Raw genomic sequence first — 26094 nt, 5'->3', positions numbered from 1 at the left:
ACAGCCAGAGTGGATTTAATGTACAATGACGCTTGCAAATTGTAGCAGTTTTAACAGACTAAGCCTGCAGTAGTGGACTGGCAGATTGCCTTGTCACAACACTACAACACATTCTAGTTTTGAAGTTTTACCAGCATAACTTAGTAAAACTGTATCATGCCTTATTAAACCTTTATTATAAATTTGCTGCTACGTAGATACAAAGTTATGTAAAAAAACACACACACAATGGAAAATACTTAACCCAAACCTGCTATAAATTCCCTAAGGCACACCATACAAACCTACTGCAACTTGACTTACAGATGTAAAATCCCTTGTAGTTCATTAAAACACAAACAAACTACAACCCTTAATTTAGGGAGATATGCATTGCTTCAATTTGAATGAGTTTTCCTTAATAAATAGCTACTGTGAAACATCCATGTGAAATACAGATCTAAAATCAGTGGTGTAGAGACACATCTTTGGTTTGATTTTTTTCCCATATTATCTTTATTAAGTTTCTTTCAACATAACATTCATACATACATAAATGTTTCTTCTTCTTTCGGCTGCTCCCTTTAGGGGTCGCCACAGCGGATGCCTCCATCTTGCCCTATCTACTGCCTCCTCTACTTTTACACCAACCATCTCCATGTCCACCATCACTACATCCATAAACCTTCTCTGAGGTCTACCTCTTCTCCTTCTACCTGGCATCTCCATCTCCAACATTATTTGTCCAATATATCCACTATTCCTCCTCAACACATGTCCAAACCATCTCAACCTGGCCTCTCTGGCTTTATCTCCAAACTGCTCCACCTTCACTGCCCCTCCGATTTCGAATCATTTCAATTTCATTTCTAATCTTGTCCATCCTTGTCACTCCCAACGAAAATCTCAGCATCTTCATCTCCGCCACCTCCAGCTCAGCCTTCTGTCTTTTAGACAGAGCCACAGTCTCCAAACCATACATCACAGCAGAAAGCACTACTGTCTTGTAAACCTTCCCTTTCACTCTTGCTGCAATCCTTCTGTCACACATCAGCCCTGACACCTCCACCCACTCCATCCTGCCTGCACCCTCTTCTTCACCTCTTTTCTATACTGTCCATTGCTCTGGATGGTTGACCCAAGATATTTGAAGTCATCCACCTTACACAAATGTTTATGTTGACTAAAGGGTTAACTAGATTTAAAAAATACACCCTGGACAGGTTCATCGCACCCAGTCCCTTGCAGGGCGATTTCAAAAATAGTTCACTGAATTTTACAAATGCTCCCTATAGAATACTTGATACATCTGATGCAATATATAACTGAAAATAAAAATTGTGTAGCCGACACTTAGTGCAGGTCTTTTTTTCTGTGTGCACACGTGCATACTCTCCTGCCTCTTTACATAGGAACCAATCATAAAAGATTCTCACTAACAAACTCATAAATCTGTCCGATCAAGAAGAAAATAAAAATGACAGATCTACTTAGGAATAGGTGGTACTGAGCCCATGTTCACTCTCTACATCTCAACAAAATTTTGAACATTCTATTTTTTAACTACCTATTTCTTTTCAACCTTGTTTTCACTTTCTTTTTAAAATGCTTTAAAATGCTTCTTTTTCTCATATGGTGATGCTTTGACATCTAAAACATTAGAACATTTTCTTTGAAACAACTATTCAAAATATTTTTTTTTCTCTTTTCAGGGTTACACTGGACTGTATTTTTGAGATACAGACTGCATCATGCTACAAACAGTGTAAGTAATAGGACCATATGTAGATGGGCGAATAGTCTCATCCAAATACAACTCAAGAAGTATCTGTTATAAAAACATATTTGGGTCATTCTATTGATGGTATAGGAGCCTAAATGTAGCCTAGAGTATTAGAATGTGATTATTGAAAATAATGCAATATTTAAGTTTATTATTAATTACAGTTAATTTTATTTGAAGTATTTGAAAGTTGATATGTTATCATTTACAAGTTAAGGTACCTCAGCAACATATAAAAAATAATTTATGTATGTTGTTTAAGGATAGATATATAGAACAGAATGGTTGCCTCTTGATAGCTCTGCGCTGAGCGAGAGCACTTTTTTTCTCAATAAAAGCATTAACTTTTAGTGTTACATGCTGGTTTGCAAATGCAACTGTAGCACAGACAAATTGCAGGGCATTCACATCAGTAGAAGAAATTAGATCTAGAGGCTAGATATCTAGATCCCTTACCTAAGTATCATCTCTGATCCAAGGCATTCTCAGCCTTTGAACTGCTACCTTCTGCTTGAAGGTGTTTGACTCAAGTTTTTCTTTCTACCAGTTATTTATTTATTTATTTTTTTTATACAAGCTATTAAATTAATGAACAGAAATAGCTAAGTATGTATGTATGCAGTATACCTTTCAGTACAGTGTGTTTAGAAGGAGTAGAGAGGCTCACTCCTGTCTTAAATGCACTACAGATAATGTCCTACTGAAATAAATCACTGGTCTTCTGTGTCTCACTATGCCTTGTTCCTCCTACCTGCATTGCCAAATGTAGTGACTGAAAAAACACATATCTGAGACTGGAAAAATACAATTCTTACTAACTCACCTGGATATTAAATGTGTATAGAAATAATTCTGAAAACACATATGCTGTGATTTACTGATTACTCAATTATATACAAAAACTCTTTGGCTCTAATTTTGGCTTTAACAATACATTGCAACACAACACAAAATACCAGTGATGTGCACTGTAAGAAGTATAACTTGTTAAATAGGCTTTACACTTATTTTTTAACAGTGACAACATACGACTACAAGTTATTCCACACTAAAAGATCAATGCAAATCATTGTTCTATTTTGTTTAAAATGCTTTCTATACTATATATAATACAACAGGGGTTGAGTTATGATGAGTATTATCATGACTGTAATCAGCCATGTAATCAGCATGTAAAACCATTAAACTGGGGAGGGTGAAATAATTCTATAATGAATTATGGTGATGAAGGGGTTTAGGCAGAATATCCTAATAAACAAAGAGACTGCAAACAAGCTCCTACAATAACAATGGGAATTTGGTTGAGGTTAATAGTAATTGAATGCCTGATGCAAGATTCTATCTTTCTGCCTAAAAATAATATGGGGAAAGCAGTGATCGCCATTCTTTTAATCATGCCATTTAATGCAAATTCCAAAAAGCACAATCACCATAAGCCATGTTCGATCTCATATGACACACTTCTTGCTCCAAGCCTCTCACATTCCAGCTAAAGATTCTTTAGTTGTGTAGGTTGTCCAATGAATTGAATATCATTCTTTCTTTTCATTCTATTTTGTTTAAAACTATTGTGTGAATATTGAATTAGAAACCTAGTGTCTATCAGGGGCAAAGAGTGAGTTTAGTACATAATCTAACCCACAATTATACAGGGTGTACCAAAAAATTTACATCATTGTGTAGTCTAATAACATATCCTATTCTCCCTCAAAATATCTCAAATTTTAACAAACTTGTTTAATTTTGTGTTGTTGAAATGGCCACCATTTTCACCTGACCTGACATCTTGTCATTTTTTTCTAAGGGGCTATGTGAAATGGCTGGTATATATCCCCCCTCTTCGTAGAAGCTTAGAGGAACTCTAAGCAGAGAATCACTACTGCACTGGAGACTGTTACACAAGACATGCCCTCAGACTGCCCTCAGACTGACACCCGCCCTGTGCAACTGGGTGCTGAACTTTCTAACAGACAGACCCCAGTCAGTCAGATTCAGCAGCCGCACTTCCAGTACAAGAACAGTGAGCACTGGGGTCCCCCAGAGCTGTGTGCTGAGACCCCTTCTGTACACGCTCTTCATGTATGACTGCAAGGCCTCCCAGAACAACAAGTTTGCTGATGATACTGCAGTTATTGGGTTGATCACTGGAGGGGACGAGACAATGTACAAGAAGGAGGTGGTTGAGCTGGTGGCCTGGTTTCATGACAACAATCTTTCCTTGAATGCAGACAAGACCAAGGAAATGATTGTTCATCCAAGGATGAAGCGGGAGCTGCACACACCCCTCTACATAGGTGAGACAGAGGTGGAAAGGGTGAAAACCTTCAAATTCCTTGGCATCCACATCAGTGAGGATCTCACCTGGTCTCACAACACACACATCATCATCAGAAAGTCCCAGCAGTGACTGTACTTTCTGAGAAGGCTGAGGAAATTTGGCATGCCAGCCAAAATTCTCAGCACCTTCTACAGGAGTACAATCGAGTGTTCTTACCAGCTCCATCATGGTCTGGTATGGAAAAAGAGAAAATATCCAGTGAGCAGCAGTTGTGTGGACAAAAATGCCTTGTTGATGTGAGAGGTCAGAGGAGAATGGGCAGACTGGTTCGAGATGATAGAAAGGCAACAGTAATTCAATGTTGTATGCCACAAAGAATTAAGGCAGTTCTGAAGGCAAAAGGGGTCCAACCTTTTACTAGCAAAATACCTAATAAAGTGGCCATGAGTGTATATATACCATCTGTAAAAGAAACAACATCATCATCATTATATTTAACCGTTTAGGGTCATGGTAGAACACCATCAATGCTTGTTTATTAACTACTTTAAAATCATTGTGTAAAAACATCATCTAAAGAATAACTAAAAAAACAGCTTCTTTTCAAACACCAAAGTTCCTGCTAAAGCAGCAGTGGACTACAGCAGTCCACTGGAGCCAAAATGTTGTGAATTTTGTAATCATGAATCATTTTGTATTCATTTGAATGATTACATTTTAAACAACCGCCCACGTGTCCAGCTGGACGCTGAAGGACGACTGACTGTCGAGTTCTCCTGCTACCCGCTTCAGACCAGCTGCCCACGCCCCAGCTACCGCCACCTGCCTTGGACTAGCTGCCCACCCTACTTTGAAGTTTTCATAGACTCCTAGCTATTACTACTACTAATACTACTATTAATATTAGTAGTATAATTATTTGTAGGTAGTTTGACCAGAGGAGGATGGGTCCTTGGTCCTTGTGAGCCTTGGTTCCTCCCAATGTTTCTTCCTCAGCTCTGAGGGAGTTTCTCCTTGCCACCGTCACCCCTGGCTTGCTCACTTGGGGGTTTTTACATTCATGTTAAAACTTTGTCTTTTCTGGAATTCTGTGAAGCTGCTTTGTGACATCAGTTGTAAAAAGCACTATACAGAGAAATTTGATTTGATTTGATATCACGATTAACCCCTCCCAGTCCAGTCCATGTAAACATGTTTGTTTTGGTTTGGCCCATGTGTATTTGTTTTGGTTTTTTAGTCCAGCCCCCTCGTTTCAAGACTCCACCCCTGATTGTCTCCGCCTGTTTTCCACCTGTCCCTCGTTTTCCATGTGTATTTAAGCCCTGTGATTGATGGTCTTTGTTTGCGTTGTATGCTATGTTGGATGTTCTGTTTGATTCTGATTTGTCCTGCAGAGTAAGCGAGATACTGGCAAGTGGCTGTTCTGTTGGGATGAAACTCCGGCTGTTTCCATGCAGCCCAAGTTACCGGCGTTCCAACGAGTTCCTACCAGTGAGAGCAAATCCCCTGGCGCTGAGGGTACACGAACATCTTGTTGGTCCCGGAGGAAGACGAAGGACCATCCTGTCTTCGAGTTGGATGATGAGCGCTCAGGTAAGTGCCTTGGGTCTGCCCGTCTTGAGCAATGTTGCAGGGAGGAGCGACCTGCAGCGCAAGATGTGGCTAGACGGAAGGAGCAAGCAGAAAACCCTTACTGTGGTACTCAGCTCGTCCTCAAGCACCACTCTGAAATGCCAATCCCTTGAGTGGGCTTTGAGAACGGCCGAGTGGGTCCCGTTTCTGTTGTTCCTCCAGGTTGGAGCAGCTGTCCCCAGCCCGAGTTCCCTGATCCCGTGGCCACACGTCGCCGCGCCTCCGGACCCACCGTCAGTCTCTATGGACGTCGTTGGAGGCCCGTCTGCCCCCGTGAACATTACAGCTCCTTTGTTCCCTCCCTTTCCACCCTTGCCTGTGTCTGTTTCCCGTGGGTCTTCTGTTTCTCCCATGTCTGCTGTTCCCCATTGGCCTCCTGTTCCTTCTGGGTCTGTTTCGGTTCCTTTGTTCTTGCCTTCATCTGTTCCTGGTTTTGTCTTGTTCCCTTCCGTCATGTCGGTGCCCGTTCCTGTGGTAGCTCCTGTTTCTGTGTATCCTTGTGTCTGTGTGCCTGTTTCTGTTCCTGTTTCTGTCTTGGTTCCTGTTCCCCTGTCTTTTGCGTGGTCTGTGGTTTGTTTGTTTGTTTTGTTTGTTTCCTTCATGTTCCTCCGTTCGTCTCTTTCAGCGTCTTTTTGTGGTGTGCCTCCTCATCCTCAGTGTTTCGTCTGTTCCTGCTCTGGCTGCTGTTCCTTGTTCTCCGTCTGTCTGCTCCTGTTCCGCGTTCCTGTTTTGTCTCCTGTTTGTGCCTTTTGGCTTCCACTAGTGTTTCTGTTTCTGCTTCTGTGCCCATGGTTCCTGTTCCACGTTCTCCTGCTCCTGTTCAGTTGTCTGCCTGTTCTGGCTCCTGTCCTTGTCTAGTTTGGTTCTGTCCTTGTTTTTGGTCCCTTGTCGGGTTGGGTTTGGTTCTGTTCTGTTTTTGTTTTTTGTTTGGCATGCCTCGGTGTGCACGCCTTTGGGTGGGTGGTACTGTCTCGGTTGTCCCCTCCCCGTCCAGTCCATGTGCTTTTGTTTTGGTTTGGCCCATGTGTATTTTGTTTTGGTTTAGTCCAGCCCCCTCATTTTCCACCTGTCCCTCATTTTCCATGTGTATTTAAGCCCTGTGTTTGCCCCTTGTGTTTGCATCTGTTTCCTTTGTTGGTGTTATGTATCCTGCCTTCTGCCCGATGACCGCTGGGATAGGCTCCAGCACCCACCCGCGACCCTGAGGGGAGAAGTGGCTTAAATGGATGGATGGTGCTGTATGCTATGTTGGATGTTCTGTATGTACTTTTTGTTTGATTCTGATTTGTCATGTCTGCCCCCCAAACTATCCGTATTGGCTCTATGACCCTGGACTGTCTCAACCCTGATTTTGGATTTGCCCTTAATAAATCTTGCTTCTCAGCACGTGCATCTGCCTCCTCACTCCACCTTACATTTGATTCATGAAACAAATTAACATTAAGTATTAAATGAGGAAAACCACCAACCAGTAATGATGAGAATCAATGTGAATTAAATAAAAGCAGTTTTTCACATGTACTCCAGCGTACATGTATTGCAAGTGTTTTGGGTTTTTTATGTATGGTAATGAAATACATTTAGGACAGTGTGTTTAGTATTCAGCCATCATTACTTTTTAATATTTTGCCAAACTTTATCTATAGCCTGTCCTAACTGTGACAGTTACTTATACATGAGATTAAGTGTATTATTCTTGATAAACACAGAAGAGCATCCTGACATGGCACTGTTTTCACTAATTGGGCTAACTACTCTATCTGATATTTGCTAGGCCCAAGGATAGTGAAAATATATTTCTCTAACAAGGCACTTCCAGTTTTCCAGATTCCAGTTGCAGCATGCTTTACACCACTCCAGCTGCCCCTTTGTATGTGCAGTGTTCTTAGACTTTACCTTAAAATTACACCATTTTGGATTGGTCTGTATGTGAATGCAAGCTATCAATGATGTGATGTCAGTTTTTTAACTAAATCACCAACCTAAAAAAAGCATATGTCTTTTACTATGACCCAAATGTAGTTTATCAGCATCATTACAAGTGTATAGCACTGTGGATAATAGCTTTGTGGCAAAAAAACAAATACAGGACAACAGCAAGAAACAGCTGATAGTTTATGGAGAAGAAAAGTGGTGAAATGCTCTTAAACACTGCTAGTACTTTTACTTCAGTTGCATTATCTGACAGCCATTATTAACATTAAGCATGGGCTTCTACTGAATTTTTGAGTAGAGACAAAGGCTATGAAAGCCATCTGTCATATGTCCACCATACTGACGACCTATCATAGACAGCTTTGTTACTGTCACCAGCAGTTATTGGTTCTAAACTAGGCATTCTTCATAAATGTGTTGTTTTTATTGTAACCTATGCTGTTTGTATCATTATTATGTACATATTAGCGGTATCATAGTTAGTGTGATAATACCTAGTTAATAAAATGTCGCGACTGCTTTTAATGCTATTTTAATCAAATTTCCTAGTTTGACCCTTCGAACCACCCTTAGTTCCTGCCTGAAGCCCAGGTGCTTGAATGATCTAGTCATACTCAGTCTCACTTTGAATCAACCGTGGCACCATAACTGCCTACCATAAAATGGATTATCTAAAAACAGTGGGGTGTTGAAATGATGCAAATGATGCAGTACCTAAGCCAAGAAATAGCAGCATTCCAGTTGTTCACAGTTATATGCACATATTACATATTGTTTGTGGCTGTTTTACCGTGCACCACAGAAGGAATTTTTCCATCATGTTAATAGTGTCCTATGAAAAACCTTCACTTCATTATTAGCCTTTGCTAGCAGTTTAGTTTAGCAATGATAATCGCTAATTTCTTTTAGCACTTCAAATACATTTTAATGTTACATTATGTACTATGTTAAGTTGCATTAGGCATAAAAAACATTGTACACTGTTTTCTACACTGGTTTTAATGTTACTCTTGATATTTTTAGCTCAATCAGAAATTTAAAGTACATTAGACATTTAAATAATACACTTTTCAACTGTATGTTGCAGTTTTGGTGTAAATACTGAAGTGAAGTATGGTGTCTAAACCTTTTTCAAAGATGGTCAGATTGCACCATTTCAAAATACCTTTTATTCATAAAAGATTAAAAAAATATTACGTATAGAGGAGAAAAAAGGATTTAAAGTCATTTAAACCTCCCCACAAAAAAACAGTTATGGCGTGATTATGTCCATGTTAGCTATGTGTATCCATGTGTAAGCTTGTAGAATCTGAGCTTTCTATATGCAACTGATTTTTCTATCACTGTATAAAAGATACACAAGACTTCCTTGATTGCTGGATAAACTGATTTTTTGAATGAGTAAGCAAGCTCATTCAGAGCGAATTGGATTGATATGCTTATTAAAATTTTTTTATATATTAAGTCAGAGTAATAAAATGCTATTACTGAGTGAAGTTTATAATTATTACTGTTTTCTTGTACACAAATATAAGTTATGAAAAGAAATTAAATTCTTTGCATATCCAATAAATGCATCAACAGCACTGAGAAATCGTAAAAGAGGAATATACAGCCACATTAATAAATAGTAGCTTCCAACTGCTTTAGTTACTCTGCCCTCTTTTTCCTTGGATATTTATTGTAATGTCCATGGTTTGTTTCATAATGTCTTTTGGTTTTAAAGTCATTACACAATATCGACACATATTGTGTAATGACTTTAAAACAAAAAGACATTATGAAACAAACCATGGACAGGAGGCTGAGCTGGAGGTGGCAGAGATGAAGATGCTGAAATTTTCGTTGGGAGTGACAAGGATGGACAAGATTAGAAATGAGCAGATCAGAGGGACAGTGAAGGTGGAGCAGTTTGGAGATAAAGCCAGGGAGGCCAGGTTGAGATGGTTTGGACATGTGTTGAGGAGGAATAGTGGATATATTGGGCAAAGAATGTTGGAGATGGAGCTGCCGGGCAGAAGGAGAAGAGGTAGACCTCAGAGAAGGTTTATGGATGTAGTGAAGGTGGACATGGAGATGGTTGGTGTAAAAGTAGAGGAGGCAGTGGATAGGGCAAGATGGAGGCAGATGATCCGCTGTGGCGACCCCTAAAGGGAGCAGCCGAAAGAAGAAGAAGAAGAAGACACAAAATCGACACATGAGGCTTTAAATGAAAAACTCTAAGAAAGTCTTAACAACCATAAGATTAATTTACTCAGTATTAACTAATTTATGTATTCTTCAACATCTGAATTTATCAAGAATTCATGTGTTAATTAAGCATGTAAAAAGAATTTTAGTATAAATCTGCCTACTGCTCCTGTTCTTGCAATTTATTTATTACTTATGTCATACAGTTACAACACTAACAAACTTTAATTTTAGAAAGTAGAAGAATGTATTTCACAAAAAAATAAAAACAACAACAAAGAAAACTCATCCATATATTCCTTTTTTCTACGGTAAACGGGTTTTGGGCAGCGGGAGGCGGGCTTTACTGCTAGAGCGTGATGATTGATTGGCGAGCGGAGTAGCTCATTGGCTGTTCCTGGACGTACATGAGGTGCCGTTTTAAACTATAGCTCGAGTTTAAAAATATAACAGCGGTGTTAAAATGTTTTATGATATTCATTGTTCAGGAAATGAATGTATTATTTTACATTAAAAATGTTTTGGCATTTATAAACTATGATTTTGCTCAAAGAGCCTTTCTCCCGTTTCCGTGGCCGACATTTCCGGTTTGGTAAAATTCTGTGTAAAATCATTTCATGAGTTTTCATTCATTTCCATCTGATGATGAGCTCAGAAAGAAATGGTTAATCACTATAAAAAGGAGCGAGGGGTAATTCAAAGTAATTCGAAACAGCACGTATGTGTGCAGCACTCATTTCAACCCGTCGGACATCTACGTTACACGGAAGGGAAAAACACGGGGCGCAAGAGAGCCGGTGTATAGCAGAGAGAGGGCCCGCCTCGGCCACAATACGAATGAGGCGGGGTGGTGGAGCAGGATATGTCGGGGATAGAGGAGGAACAAGACAAGAAGACTTACACTTTTATATGCATATATGAGGCAACCATTACTTACACTGTGTATGAAATGATGTTATTAAAATATATCCCTAAAATTTCAACAACCACTGTGGTGCGCTCCCGTTTTCATTTTTACAATTGTATTTATTTTCGTTTAGATTTATACTAAATTTAAACGGTCATATATGTTGAGATGTCATGTTCTACCCATATCTGCGTGGGTTTTTTGTTATGGACCAAAATCATGGATAGTGTACAAGACCACCAAGACTGGCGTGAATGAATTTCTGTGACCCAGGTGGTTACTGGAATGATGTGATACATAAGTATAAACCTAATAGTGAATTAGCGTATAAAACAGTAAAATGGGTTCGTGAACTGCAATGCTGTGACAATGGACTGGTTCAACTCTTCAAACTTCTTTTAAGTATTTTGACCTCAAGTCTTTGGTCCTGCTTTTCTTTTAAGGACTGGTAACACTGAGCCCTTGCACTGATCTCCCCATCTACAACATTGGACACTGAGAAGGGTATAATTTAACACAGTAATTCATGTTAGACACAGTTTATTTATTTATTAATCAGACACATATTTAAAGATCCCTAAATGCTGAAACTACCTAACATTACTCATCCTATATGTGACAGTAAGTAAGGTAGCTAGCGTTAGCTAGCTAACTACAACACTGGGAACCAGGTAACAATTTACCTTTATAATAAACTGCTCAAAAAATACACTGCTCAAAAAAATAAAGGGAACATTTAAACAACACAATATAACTCCAAGTAAATCAAACTTCTGTGAAATCAAACTGTCCACTTAGGAAGCAACACTGACTGACAATCAATTTCACATGCTGTTGTGCAAATGGAATAGACAACAGGTGGAAATTACTGGCAATTAGTAAGACACACTCAATAAAGGAGTGGTTCTGCAGGTGGGGACCACAGACCACTTCTTGGTACCTATGCTTTCTGGCTGATGTTTTGGTCACTTTTGAATGTTGGTGGTGCTTTCACACTTGTGGTAGCATGAGACGGACTCTACAACCCACACAAGTGGCTCAGGTAGTGCAGCTCATCCAGGATGGCACATCAAAGCAAGCTGTGGCAAGAAGGTTTGCTGTGTCTGTCAGCGTAGTGTCCAGAGGCTGGAGGTGCAGAGGAGGGCACCAACCCAGCAGCAGAACCGCTACGTCCGCCTTTGTGCAAGGAGGAACAGGAGGAGCACTGCCAGAGCCCTGCAAAATGACCTCCAGCAGGCCACAAATGTGCATGTGTCTGCACAAACGGTTAGAAACTGACTCCATGAGGATGGTATGAGGGCCCAACGTCCACAGATGGGGGTTGTGCTCACAGCCCAACACTGTGCAGGACGCTTGGCATTTGCCAAAGAACACCAGGATTGGCAAATTCGCCACTGGCGCCCTGTGCTCTTCACAGATGAAAGCAGGTTCACACTGAGCACATGTGACAGACATGACCGAGTCTGGAGGCGCCGTGGAGAGCAATCTGCTGCCTGCAACATCCTTCAGCATGACCGGTTTGGCAGTGGGTCAGTAATGGTGTGGGGTAGCATTTCTTTGGAGGGCCGCACAGCCCTCCATGTGCTCGCCAGAGGTAGCCTGACTGCCATTAGGTACCGAGATGAGATCCTCAGACCCCTTGTGAGACCATATGCTGGTGCGGTTGGCCCTGGGTTCCTCCTAATTGCAGGACAATGCTAGATCTCATGTGGCTGGAGTGTGTCAGCAGTTCCTGCAAGATGAAGGCATTGAAGCTTTGGACTGGCCCGCCCGTTCCCCAGACCTGAATCCGATTGAGCACATCTGGGACATCATGTCTCGCTCCATCCACCAACGCCACGTTGCACCACAGACTGTCCAGGAGTTGGCGAATGCTTTAGTCCAGGTCTGGGAGGAGATCCCTCAGGAGACCATCCGCCACCTCATCAGGAGCATGCCCAGGCATTGTAGGGAGGTCATACAGGCACGTGGAGGCCACACACAATACTGAGCCTCATTTTGACTTGTTTTAAGAACATTACATCAAAGTTGGATTAGCCTGTAGTGTGTTTTTCCACTTTAATTTTGTGTGTGACTCCAAATCCAGGCCTCCATTGGTGAAAATTTGATTTCCATTGATTTTTGTGATTTTGTCTGCACATTGAATACTTTGTTCTGTACAAAGTTGAATGAGAATATTTCATTCATTCAGATCTAGGATGTGTTAGTGTTCCCTTTATTTTCTTTGAGCAGTGTAATTTATATCCCTTATTGAGTTTTGCACGTTTGGTGCTTGATAGCTTTTCCACAGGTCTGACCACATTGCCCTGCCTAAAGCACGGGAGTTCAGTCAAAGATGATGAATACTGAAATGCAGTCATATTCGCAGCTGAGCTGTGCAGAAACCAGAAATAAGTTTACACATAACTTCCCCCGGAACTTGACCCCTCATCCGTGCGTGAAAAACGCCAAATGCTCCATATCAACCCATTCATTTGGGACTCACTCAGGGGCGCCCTCTGGCGTTTGAGTAAACCGGAAGTCATTGCAGAGTGGTAATTCTCCTCTCTACAAGTTCTCTGGCGATACCAGAGCCGGTTTATGAGGAGCCTGGCCACTTCCTAACCCCCTTTATAACAAAAACAGGACTGCTAAACAGTAGAGGGCGCTCGCGAGTGTGTTTCTTTAGTTTTAGAAAGTAGAAGGATGCGTTTCACTAAAAAAGAAAAGAAATCTTACCCATATATTTCCCTTTTTCTACAGCAAACGGGTTTTGGGCAACAGGAGGCGGGCATTATTTCTAGAGCGTGATTGGCGAGCGAAGCACTCACTGACGTAATGGACCTACACGAGGGGCCGGTTTAAACTCCTATATCGAGTTTAAAAGCTATTAAAAATATAACAGCGGTGTTAATGTTTTGTGTTCAGGGAATTATTGCATTATTTTACATTAACAATATTTAAGTGTGGCGATACATGTACAAGATGAAATTCGTAACAAGGAGTTTCAGTTAACTATACCTCAGGATTCAGAAATTCACAACCGACTACGCCACCCAGGGAGTTTCACCCTGAGAATTAGATTAGCACCCAGGTTTGTTGAGACAAAAAAGGCAGAGACATAAATTCACAATAACAGGCAGTTTATTAACACAATTGCAGGTACACTCATGTGCGCACACACCTGCAGGAGAAGTCAACTGATAATCTTAAAAGCAAACCACTTTATTATAACAATTAAAATAATAGTTAATGGCTAATCATTAGCCGAACTAAAACCAGTCATGCTTAACTCCGTATTACAGAGGCACTGGGTGGAGAGAACTGGTATAAAACGAAATCACTACAAACAAGTGCAAATTACAATTAATCAGACCAAAAAAGCCAAAACCAAAACACCAAACACAAAGATGTCGCAGATTCAGCCCGGCCGTGGAAGAACTACTAAGCCAAAAACTAGAAAAGAGAATTCTCCAAACCAAAGACTGAAAACTGAGTCCAGCAGACCACACAAACAGTGAGATAATAACAGTGAGGCAAAACAGCAGCTCATAACAGCAGAGGCAATGGGAAGTTGCGATAAGAAGGGAGGGTTTTGTTGCTACTGAGGCATCCAAGCTCTGTAGCGAGCACTTCAAGCCAGATGACTTTGACAGGACGGGTCAGATTGTCAGGCTTAGAGATGGTGCGACACCATCTGTCTTTAACTTCCCATCTCATCTCCAAAGAGTAGGTGTATTTGAAATGTCTATGATTCATTCATATATATATATATATATAAATGAATGATACTGGACAGATATAATCTGTCTCTAGTAGATACATAATGGGAAATGAGAAAAGTGTGAATTTTTCTTTTGCTAAATATAGCAAAAAAAGTAGCACCCTGATGTGATAATTAGGGATGGGTGATATGGCACGATACTTATTTCAGGGTATTATATTGTTCACGATATTCACAAAGGTTGGCGAAATTATTGTGTACGATACGATATGGCACACCCCTAAAGCTAACAGAAATGTCTATGATTCATATGTGAAACAAAAGTTAATATCACACTTTGCTAAACATGTTTTTACCTTTTGTTCTTTCTGCATGTTTAGGAATTAGTGATGTATTGTGTATTACAATACAACGTGGTATACTAATTCAAATTTTTAAAAGAAGTTGTTTTAAGTTTAATGTTTCTTATATTTTAGCCTCTAGCAACAAGGAACACAAAAAATTCAAGGAAAGCTGAAGAGAACCTACCGGTGGACCTTCCTCAGCATTTCCCTGAAAGTGAACCTCAGCCATGTGATGTGAGTATTTGTATTTGATATGTCCCATACAGCTGTGAGCATCATGGCTCTGCTCATATTAAAATCTCTCCCTTGCTTTCTGCAATTCTTTTCAGACATACTCACCTATACACTTTTTACATGCTATAAATACATAAATACATGTGAACACATACACCCCCTTTCACTGACACTCATACACTTTCTCTCTTTCTCATACTCACAGTGCTGGCAGTGATATTACGGGTATGAAATTAAGAATGTTCCCCTGCACATATGCAGTGCTATACACCAAACAACTGTGAGTGGTATGATATAAACATGACTGAAAAACATCATTCTTTCTACTAGGACCACTCCTATGCATTGTCCGATTCACCCACTCATCTAAAGGCCAGACTCAGTGAGGCTTTGCATAGAGTGGAGAGTCTAGAGCAGGAGAAGCTGAATGCAAAGGCCCGAGAACGGAGAGCAAAGAAAACCGTAAAAAGAGTCTTTTGGAGGATCTGAAGAAAAATAACCATATAAACGAGGAGTTGAAAGAAAAGCTTGACTTCCACTCAGGTAAAATAAATTGATAATAATAACTTTGAATTTTATGTTATGTTTACACTAATTGCCAGACTAGTTTGTATTATCTGAATTTCAGACCTTCAGATTGACCTTTTTTCAAAGCGGGGCCATGAATACACAAAGGACCAAAGAGAGTTTGCCTTCACACTGCACCTCCATGGTCCAAATGCACACAGCTACCTGAGGGATTCTCTGCATCTTCCTCTGCCACATCCACATACATTGCAAAGGTGTAGTTCATGTTTTTTTATAATACATTTTAAAGATAATAATAATAATACACGTGTGTGTGTGTGTGTGTGTGTGTGTGTGTGTGTACGTGTGTGTGTGAAATAATTTCAAATGAACAATAAAATGTTTAATGAATTATTAATTCCATCCATCCATCCATCCATCCATTTTCTAATCCGCTTCTCCGTCAGGGTCGCGGGTGAATTATTAATTCATTAATTATTATTCATGAAAATAAATTATTCATTAATTTATACACTTATTAATATACCATATCATATGTCTGTCTTTGTTAAAGAGCATAATATTTCAGTACATTTCAGCAGTATTTCAGCATGAAAGGTATTCACGTATTTAATGTGTATGTAATGTGTGACAGTGTCCTGTGTCATAACTACATCTCTGCTGTTTGTAACAAACCAAACTGTGAAAATCGGGTAAAAATTCGAGTTGTGATTATTATAGTTATATTATACTCCTTCCTCAGTACAAATAAATGCACTTGGAGCGCAGGGGAGACCCATCCAAAATAGCGGCCGCCTGTTACGTTGGCGCCAATAGGTGGTGTCAGTCCATGAGCCGTCTATTTGTATATGTCTATGGGGGCCTCCACTTGGGCCTCTTTTAAAGACGCACATACAATTAAAAAAAAAACGGACTTCTGGTGTGACAGTTCACCCTTAAAAGGTAACAACAGGATTAATCCTTTGCCTGCCACATAAGCATTTATAAACTCTGATTTTGCTCAAATGCTCCATATCAACCCATTCATTTTGGAGTCGCTCGGGGGCTCCCTCTAGCGTTTGAGAAAACTGGACGAAATTGCAGAGGCGTAAATTCTCCTCTTTACAACTTCTCTGGCGATACGTCTGCAGTCTGCCATGATTGAGCGGTCAAGATCCGATTGAGAACAAATTCATTTGTATTGAGAGATGAAGAGTTCTCGGGATTAAATCGGCCACAACTTCCTTATTGCTCAACCGATTTTCAACAAGAAGCTGGCGAATAGGAAGTAAACTTTAGCTTCGTCCTTGTGTGTATAAAGATTAGAAGTGATTCACTCACTGAAGGTACTTTACTGGGGCTCGAGCTAAACTCACGTCAGGTGCAGAGTGAATACTTTCCTGCTGGTCCAGTCACTTATTAAAGAAATAAAAGCAGCATCTAGGTATGTATATCTGAAGGTAATTTCTGTAGGTCAAGCAACCATGTAGACTATGTCCTTCAAAGGATACAATCCCTGAGTTGGGACACACTGAAAGTCTTGAGTAAATTGACAGCTGGGATAGGCTCCAGAAGGAGAAACAGCTTAGAAGATGTGTGTTTTATTGCACTCTGTTCCTTGCTATTACCTGTTGCCAGTTTTCTTAATGAAAAATCATCTGCTTGTTTATACGAAATTGCAAAATTCTCAACATCATTTTGGCTTTGATCATCTGTGTCACATCTCACACCTCCCATTGTTCTTTATAATATGACTTCACTGAATATAAAATTGTAAAAAAAACAATGATTGATGGTCTTTCTTTTGAACATGAATAGGTATTTTGAAAAAGTGGGCAGGTATTCTAAAGCATTACATATTCTAAACTATTCTAAATATTGCCTTTACAAAATGGACTGAACACATATATTTAACTTCTGTATTTTAAATGCATATAACAGTTATTCTTTCTTTTTCATATCACCTTTATATCACCTTTATTTTTGTTTCTTTGCTATGCTCAGCATTGAAACAGAAGGCAATATTTCAGTATATATGTAAAGAAAAATGTTGAGGTGATTTATTTACAAAGTAATGACACTAAAAACATTCTTAAAATACAAATGTTGTGAAGTATTTAGAAATTCATTAGTGTGTTAGTAATGTGGCTTGATTGAAGAAATTGCATCCAGTGTTTCCAAGCCTAAAATCATTTCCAGTGCCACAGTTTGTTGTATCTACTGCAAATGTGGGTATTTAAAATATCTTCTCTAAGGCAGTTCACAAAAGCTCTGCTGACTGTCAGTCGTATAAATCGGCCAAGCTCATAAAACAATTTTTGGAGAGCCTGTTGTCTAAAAACAGTTCACCCAGAAGTGGTGAATGTTAGCGATCACAGTTCTGTTTTCACAGTGGCTAGATGGGACTGCAAGAGTTTCACAGTGTGATACATAGATCTCCTTCCCTGTACGCATGTTGTAACTTCCTCATTTTTTTCTGACCTGATGAGGCGTGCGCATATAAGAAGTCTAGCTGTGAAGTGTTTCAAATGGAGAACTCAAGTGAATGACATTGTTTTCTCCATTTATATGAATCCTAAAGCAATATTAACCATCAAGTGAAAGTGAGAAGCCTCAGACGTGAGCTTGAGAAAACAAACTACAGCAGTGGTTGCACGGAATCATCATAACAATGCTCAAACAATTTAACCTCCTGAAGCAGTTTGGAGGTGTGGGGAAGTAAGTACTTTCGCATGGCATTTACTGATCATGTTATTGTAAGTTTCATGACTGTCACTTTACTTAACATTTTCTACCATACTGTACTTGTTCTATGGCTTATTGATTCATAGGCATACAAACTGCAATTTCAGACTATCTTCTTAATATGAACGTGGTTGCTGCATTACTTAGACTGAATCTGTTTATGTAGTATTTGATGTGATAAATTAGAAATAAAAACTAAATTAGTTCAGTATCTGTCTATCTGTTTATCAATCTATATTATAATTATATCTATCTCATTTTAGTTACTTGTTGATTTAATTGTATATTTGATCATTATTTTTTATGAATAATGTTTTTGTGATGTGATGTGGGATGATTGTTAATGCTAAGCTGCCACTTACTGTAGGCTGCAGTCTCTTCCGGCTGCATGGAAAAAGCTGCTTGATTTGCATCCTGCACTGCTAACAATGTATTATTAAACTCATTGGCTACAGGTCTACTCATCTAGAACAGAAAGAAGCATCCGCCAACGCACAGTCAAAACATACTAGTTATGAAACCGGCTTAACCTTTCACCAGCTATTGTAGCACAAGCAGAATAAATGCACTAAATGTAAGAAGTTGGATTAATGTTCCTGTTTGTGTTTTTGAGCATTTATTTGCCAATTCATGCTTTCAGTTGTGTTGATGTATTGGCAACAGTTGGCAAAACATATGAAAGTTTTAGTAGTTTTTCTAATTGTGAGAACAATTGGCCAAGCAGTACACCAGTGTTTCAGTTGTCCTGATTTATGTTGCTGACATTTTAATTTAAGGTTACTGATATTTTAACATCCCAAAATACTTAGATAAGCCCATTGCAATGTGGGTGCTAATCCTGTATTAGCGTCTAAATTTGAGTTAGATTAAGATGTTAGTATTAGGGTTGCCAACACTATCTGACACATGTCTGGGAAGTTTTCCTGCAACTGTGTGTGTAGCTTCAAATATCAAAGACTGAATTTTTACAAATCTGGAGGCCAATTTTTGAGTCTTAAAAGCAATCCTAGAATCTTAGCAACAATAGTTAGCATCAAACTAACCTTTGTGCTTGTTCAGTCAAAAAGCTAACAAGCTTATTGATAAGTATCATCTGAGATGACAGCAACATGACCTCCATAATAGGGAGTGGCAGCCTCTTTGAGACTGTAGTGGTTTCTCTTTGAGACTTTGTCTTGTGTCGAGTTGTAGGAAATTATGGGTGTGTGCATTGTCTCTGATACTAGTTCGTCAGAACTAGTACTGCTATAATATATAACCATAATGCATTGCATTGGCTTTTGTTGGCTGACCAAAATGCACATTAGATTCATACATGGCTCCATAATACAGTGTAAACCATACATCTGGCTTATAATCTTATGCATTACATGGTTGAAAAGTAATAAGGACACAGCAAATGGCATGTAGAACTGTTTGCGTGCTTCAGCTTGCAGCCCACTTCCCCTCCATTCTCTCTGGCCTGCTTCCTAACCACAGCACCCCTCACTCTAATTTTAGGATGTAGAGTTTGGCTGCCTGACACAACGGAAGAGCTGCTTGAGAGAAGTTGATCAGAATACAGATCATGTCATTTTCACGCTTCACACACACTGTTCTTTTTTATGTGCTGTCAGTATTCATACAAATGACCTCATCTCACGTACTGACTGTCAAGACAGCCAAAGGCCATGTTTAAATCAAATGTCCTGCATGAAGTGTTTGCAAATTTGTTACCTTATTGTTCAATAAATTGTATATGATAACACTTCATGCAGTATACTGACACATATGACAAAATATGACATTATAAACAAGCCTTACACAAGGCATTGTAGGATTGAAATCTGGCAACCCCTTGAACCCAAGACTTACATAATTAATTAATCTACACTTTTTATGCAGTAGCTACTATGAATTATGTGGTAACTACAAAGAGTAGAAGTTATGTAGTAGTAGTAGTAAAAAGTAGTAGTTATGAGTGTGTTAACGAATGTTTTAGGGATGCAGAATTGTATTGGAATCATATCGGCATCAACAGATAATTGCTTCAGTTATAAGCTTTGGAAGGTTGTTTAGATGATTTAAGCAATTGAACAGAGGGAGTGTGTTATCGCAAAATAACATCATAATACACACAAGAACAAATGACCTTGAGTGTTCTATAGCTTTTATAAAACAGTAAAATAAATTAATAAATTAATAAGTAATAAATAGAATTCATAATTAAAAATAAAATGAATAAAGCATGTCATTTAATATGTTTTGTCAGCAATTCCTTCTGCCAAATCATAGTTCCTTAACAAGCAGCTTGTTGCGTCGTCACAGTCAGAAGCTCTGCTCAGTCGCTGCACAGCTGGCAGTTCATTCTCCAGCTCCTTACACTAAATTCCGAAACTGTCATTACAACTGAGCAACTTTTTCATTTTTTATTGCAGTTTTGCGTCTCAGTCCAATTTGGTCAGGCTCTGAATATGAGGTTATGCTTTTGCGGAATGAGATTAGTTTAATTTCTGGCTAATTCCAGGTTGTTTAGGTGTTCTTCTGTCACAGCTGCCGACTGAAAAGCTGTTCAGTGGTGATGACAGTTTGGGAATTTAGTGTAGTCTTATCTGACCAAATCGGCTGGAGGTCAAATGTAAGCTTCAAAGTATAATTTTTCTGTTTGTGCAAGAAGTACAAACTCATCAGACTCGTTGCTTAGCAGTGCTGTCTTAGCGGGTGCAATATTTGTGAAAAACCTGTGATGTTATGGCGCAATGACAGCACGCCAATGCCTCTCAACCAATCAGCTAACATGGCCGGATCTAACTGTTGCATAATTCAAGTATAGATATATTCTGATGTGTATATATATATGACTTTTTACAACTACAGGTCTCAAGATGCAACTGATCTTCTCTCAGAGGATTTGGTTTTGGTGAGTCCTTTTCAGACTTTCGTGTGTCACCTTGCTTCTCCCTATAGACTACACAGGTTAGGGCTGGTGGCCAAAAACATATTCCCACACACAAACAGGCATACATGGTGTAGCACGGCATGTGCTACCCCGGGCTCTAGGAGGACGCTGGAGGCACGGTTCAGGGTTGCAACAGCCATTACTTTAATTCACCGTACAACACAAAGTAAACCAAACACAACCAATGCTACGCTGGCCACTTTTCAGTGGTTTACGCTAGCTAGACTTCTAAGTCCTTTCACTGGAGCTTTTCAGCTCTTCACTCGTCGTCGTCGTGGTTCCCCTCTCTCTGTCTTTGTTCCCTCTCGCTCTTTTTAAAAGGCGCTCACAAGCCGAGAGGGAAGGAAAGCTCGCTGGTCCGCCCCCTCGTCACTGCACCCAGCTGGCAGCTCAGCCGCCCGGGTCGAACGCTACGCAGCAGGGGGCGGGGCCCGGGAGGCGGAGCTCGGGACTCGCTCCTTGCTCTGGTGCCTCTCGTGGCCGGCACCAGCGTCCTCGTCCTCCTCCTCCAGCCGTCACTCTCATGACTCGCGTCCGTCGAGGGTGCTCGGGTTTTGTGCTCCGCCCCCTCCACAGTCGCGGCTCTCTCCCTGCCGCCCTCGCCGAGGTTCGTCGCTGCTGGGTGTCCACAAATGGCTTCATATTATTATTGCACTTAAGCTTGGTTTCTCAGTGTACCTGTGGCTTTGTGAAGGTGGAACAGCGTGTGGAGCCAGCGAGAAAAGCCGCCCAGATCATTCATAAGAAGCTGACCAGCTGCCTTCAGAGTCAGCAGGGCCTGGATTCAGACAAACGCATGGTAATGTTTTTCTCAATCTGCTCCCCCTTTGCCCTGATAATAATTTTATTTAAACAATAATTTGGCTAGCAGAGACTTTGTAAGTCTTGTAAAACACAGGCCCACTTGCTTACTGAGAAAGTCTCTTATACCAAAGTTTACTGCTGATAATATTATTAGTAGTATAATCACTTGTAGGTAGTTTGACCAGAGGAGGATGGGTCCCCCCTGGTGAGCCTGGTTCCTCCCAAGGTTTCTTCCTCAGTTCTGAGGGAGTTTTTCCTTGCCACTGTTGCCCCTGGCTTGCCCACTGGGGGGTTTCTGTACAGTCTGTACATTCTTTCAGTCCTGTGGAAACTTTGTCTTTTCTGAAATCCTGTAAAGCTGCTTTGTGACAACATCCGTTGTAAAAAGCGCTATACAAATAAATTTGATTTGATTTGATTTGATTTACTTAAAGCATTTTTAATCATTGTTGACAGTACCTCACAGGCATGTGCACACTGCATGCTTAAATCATAATATATGCCACAAACTGTGTCAATTTGTTATGTTATCTTAAATCCACAGGTTGTTCATGTGCCTTCTGACACTGCATGACATGCTTTTATTTATAGAAATGGACAAAGGCACAGATTAAACTTGTTCAACTACTTTTACTTTACAACATAATTTCACCCACTTTTATAGCTATCATTCAGTGTCGTAAAAAACAAAGTGTATTAAAAATTACTTAACAGCTCTATGCTGTCTGGGATAAGTGTATGATTTAGGTATGCAGTATGCACAGTGGTTGGTGGTTGTAAGTTTCACTGTAATAAAATTGATAACTTAAAGTATGTCAGTTTTCTACAATAAATTTATTTTATTTTAAGTTTACTGAACTTCTGAAGGTAAGTTAACAGAGCAAAAATCTTATGTTGTGTCATGTTATTATTTACAGTTCAGTGAAAATTGTATTGCAAGTTTCATCAACTTATTTTTTAAGTTAAAACAGTTTCACGTGTTAACTGGCCTCATAGATCGAATTTAACATGAAAGAAGCAATCTTTGATATCCTATCAACTACCTCTGGTGTTCATCCAAATGAAAACTGTATTATTTAATGACCATTCTTCTAAAATTCCTTAGGAGAAATAGCATAAGACAAACAAAAAAAAAAAATCTGGCCCAGTTACAGGTTTTATTAGTTATTCATTTTCTTTCTAAGTACAGTGTGGGACTCAAGATGAGACAAATGATGTCTGAAGAAATATCTGAGCAGCGGACATCTCATTTGTCTTTCCATCTGAACTCATTGTTGCCTAATAAAAACAACAGAGATGTTAAGGAAATTTCTAATTTGATTTTTCTTTCCTAAGGGAAGGGAAAAATTCTGCATTTGAGCTTTCTCTCTTCTCTTTAGATTAGACCAAAAGGCATGATGCTCTTTTTGCTTACCCTTTAAAACTGTAATATCTCATTTTTCTCTCCCATGCCATCTCATAGAAAAAGCTCCCTCTCATGATGCTTTCTGTCAGTATGGCTGAGAGCTTTAAAGATTTTGATGCTGAATCTTCTATTAGGTGAGAGTTTGGATACCCACTCATTTATCCCATTGCTCACTGACATCTTTGAGTACAAGAGGTGTTTGATGAAAAACAAATTGTTTTATGAATTTCAAGTCATTAATTCACATTACTCAGTTATTTATAGGTATAATAATTGTTTATTTAGTGTCAACATGTTTAGTTTTTAAGTCAAACAACTGTTGGTAATTTTTTTGAGGGAAATATTTTTTCAATGATTGGAGAACCTACAATATTTTGGATGGTTATTAGCACTGACTGTGGCTCACTTAGGCTAGTAAGACAAAAATGGCTCCATAAGTTATCTAACTGCATCTGGTTCTGCCTCTGTACAGGAAAGTTCTGGAAATGTGCTGCTTCATGCAAAATTTTCTGGCACAAACCTTGGCAGATTTTGAGATGAAGTTGGAAAAAGATGTTCTGGAGCCTCTAAATAAACTCAGTGAGGTAAGAATGTGCTACAATTTACTACAGTTCTTTCCTCATGTTTCACCTATATCCAGCCTCTAAATACATTAACGTCTTCCCTAATCAGGAAGACCTTCCTGAGATTTTGAGAAACAAGAAGCAGTTTGCTAAACTCACAACAGACTGGCACAATGCACGCACCAGGTAAAGTTTCTTTATGACATCATCAATAGATCACTTCTCATGTTATCTGATAGTACTGTAAACTTCTGAGCTCACAATAATTTGATTAAATTACTATTTACAAAATCATTCAGTGCATCAGTAAATTTATAATTTTACTATGTTTCACTTCAATTCACTTCAGATGAATGCATAGAATATTGTAAATGCTCATAATCAAATACATTTATACATTTCTAACTAAGTGCCCATGACTCACCATCTTCAGGTGTCTGTGCCTAGCTCATTACTTTTTTGGGGCAGGAATGTCCTCATATTAGTCTTAGTTTCCCTGTATTGTTTCCTTTTTTGAGATCCCAAGCTAGTACAGGTCCTCAGGCCAAGCAGGATGGACTGAGGGAGGAAGTGGAGGAGGCATGGAGGAGACTAGAGTCAATCAAGGTTAAATAGCTTAATTTCAGTCTGTCATAGTATGTGCTTTCCTTGCATGATTATGCAGTTTCATAATACTATGCTTGTACTAACAACAGTGATAAATTATCATTCATTTATAGGACCAGTATTCAGCAGATCTCTACCATTTTGCCACTAAAGAAGATGAGTATGCTAACTACTTCATTCGTGTAAGTACTTTACATTTTGGGTATGGGTGGAAAAATATTAAATGCACAGAAAGTTTTTCACTGTGATTTCTTTTTAGCTCTTAGAACTCCAGGCGGAACACCACAGAGTCTCCTATGAATTCTTAGACAAAAATATCACTGAGCTCAAGGAAAGTCATAGTCAATCAGGTAAGGAAAAATAAAGTAGCAAAAATGTAGTTGATCAGCCAAAATGTTTTGGTGCCCCAATTTTTCACCTTTTTTGCACTGGAGCTACATGGCTAATGTAGCATATAGCTTCAAGAATAGCATTGTTCTTATAGCAATGGCTATAGCAAAGACTAGCAATGTTCTTATTACTCTTAGGCAATTATAGTCATGAATTTAAAATATTCAAAAAACATTTTATTTTTTATTATCTTTCAGTATGTTAAAGCTACATTATGTACAGGGATTTGGAGAGTTGTCTATTGGAAGTGTGTAATTGCACGCAACATATGAAAGAACATTTTGTAACATCAGTTGTACTTCAGACTCTACAGGGTTCAGGCTTTACAGGCTGACTAGTAGCAGCACATAGACGCCACATTTTTTGCATGTTTTTATTCTCCTGACTCAGTAATGTTACTACTTTAATTTTTAACAAAAAACTATCATAATGCAGCTAGGGTAATTTTATTTTTACTTACAAAAATATATAAAAACTTATTTTAACTTAGAAAATCAACTAACCATGTAATTTGACCAGGGGTCTTTAAACCTTTGCATACACCTATACATATATACACTTACTGGGCACTATTAGGTACACCTACCTTGTATCTACACTTAATGTCCATTTTATCAGCTCCACTTACAATGTAGGTGCACATTCTAGTTCTACAGTTATATACTGTAGTCCACCTGTCTCTCTACATACTTTGTTAGCCCCCTTTTACACTGTTCTTCAACAGTCAGGACACCCAAAGGACCACCACAGGTATTATTTGGATGGCGGATGATTTTCTGCACTGCAGTGACACTGTTGTGGTGGCATGTTAGTGTGTGTTGTGTTGGTACAAGTGGATCAGACACAGTAGTGCTGCTGGAGTTTTTAAACAATGCATCCTCTCACTGTCCATGCTATTAGACACTACTGCCTTGTTGGTGCACCTTATAGATGTAAAGTCAAAGATAATAGCTCTTTGGTTGCTGCACAGTTTTTGTTGATCATCAATTTTTAATTGGTGGGCTATTCTAAATTTAGCAGTGACATTGAGCTGTTTAAAAACTCCAATTCAGACACCACTGTGTCTGATTCACGCTTACCAGCACAACACACATTAATGCACTGCGATCATCACTTCGATGTCACTGCAGTGCTGAAAATCATCCATCACC

At 39.3% G+C, this 26094-nt stretch overlaps 1 protein-coding gene and 1 pseudogene across 4 annotated transcripts in view; both read left to right on the top strand.

The window, feature by feature from the left end:
• The first annotated feature begins 10414 nt into the window (after positions 1 to 10414).
• Positions 10415 to 16653, top strand: LOC108431939 (annotated as a pseudogene).
• Positions 16654 to 16810: 157 nt separating this feature from the next.
• The window catches only part of sh3bp1 (SH3-domain binding protein 1), a 28989-nt gene continuing 19705 nt past the window's right edge, over positions 16811 to 26094 (top strand). The window contains exons 1-10 of one of the 4 annotated variants that reach the window (XM_017705495.2): positions 16811 to 16936; positions 18074 to 18210; positions 21094 to 21136; positions 21870 to 21974; positions 23442 to 23518; positions 23857 to 23968; positions 24057 to 24133; positions 24466 to 24553; positions 24667 to 24735; positions 24813 to 24903. In XM_017705495.2, coding sequence (XP_017560984.1) covers positions 18164 to 18210; positions 21094 to 21136; positions 21870 to 21974; positions 23442 to 23518; positions 23857 to 23968; positions 24057 to 24133; positions 24466 to 24553; positions 24667 to 24735; positions 24813 to 24903 — 709 coding nt within the window. In that variant the 5' untranslated portion in view covers positions 16811 to 16936; positions 18074 to 18163. Of the gene's footprint in view, positions 16937 to 17968; positions 18211 to 18755; positions 18812 to 21093; positions 21783 to 21869; positions 21975 to 23441; positions 23519 to 23856; positions 23969 to 24056; positions 24134 to 24465; positions 24554 to 24666; positions 24736 to 24812; positions 24904 to 26094 lie in introns of those variants that run through there. The other 3 variants (XM_017705494.2, XM_017705497.2, XM_017705498.2) reach the window with 3 other exon arrangements.

The sequence above is a fragment of the Pygocentrus nattereri genome, chromosome 13 (genome assembly GCF_015220715.1).
Source record: "Pygocentrus nattereri isolate fPygNat1 chromosome 13, fPygNat1.pri, whole genome shotgun sequence".
Taxonomy (NCBI): Eukaryota; Metazoa; Chordata; class Actinopteri; order Characiformes; family Serrasalmidae; genus Pygocentrus; species Pygocentrus nattereri.
The sequence above is the reverse complement of the archived record's forward strand: the minus strand, read 5'-3'. Positions and strand labels throughout refer to the sequence as shown.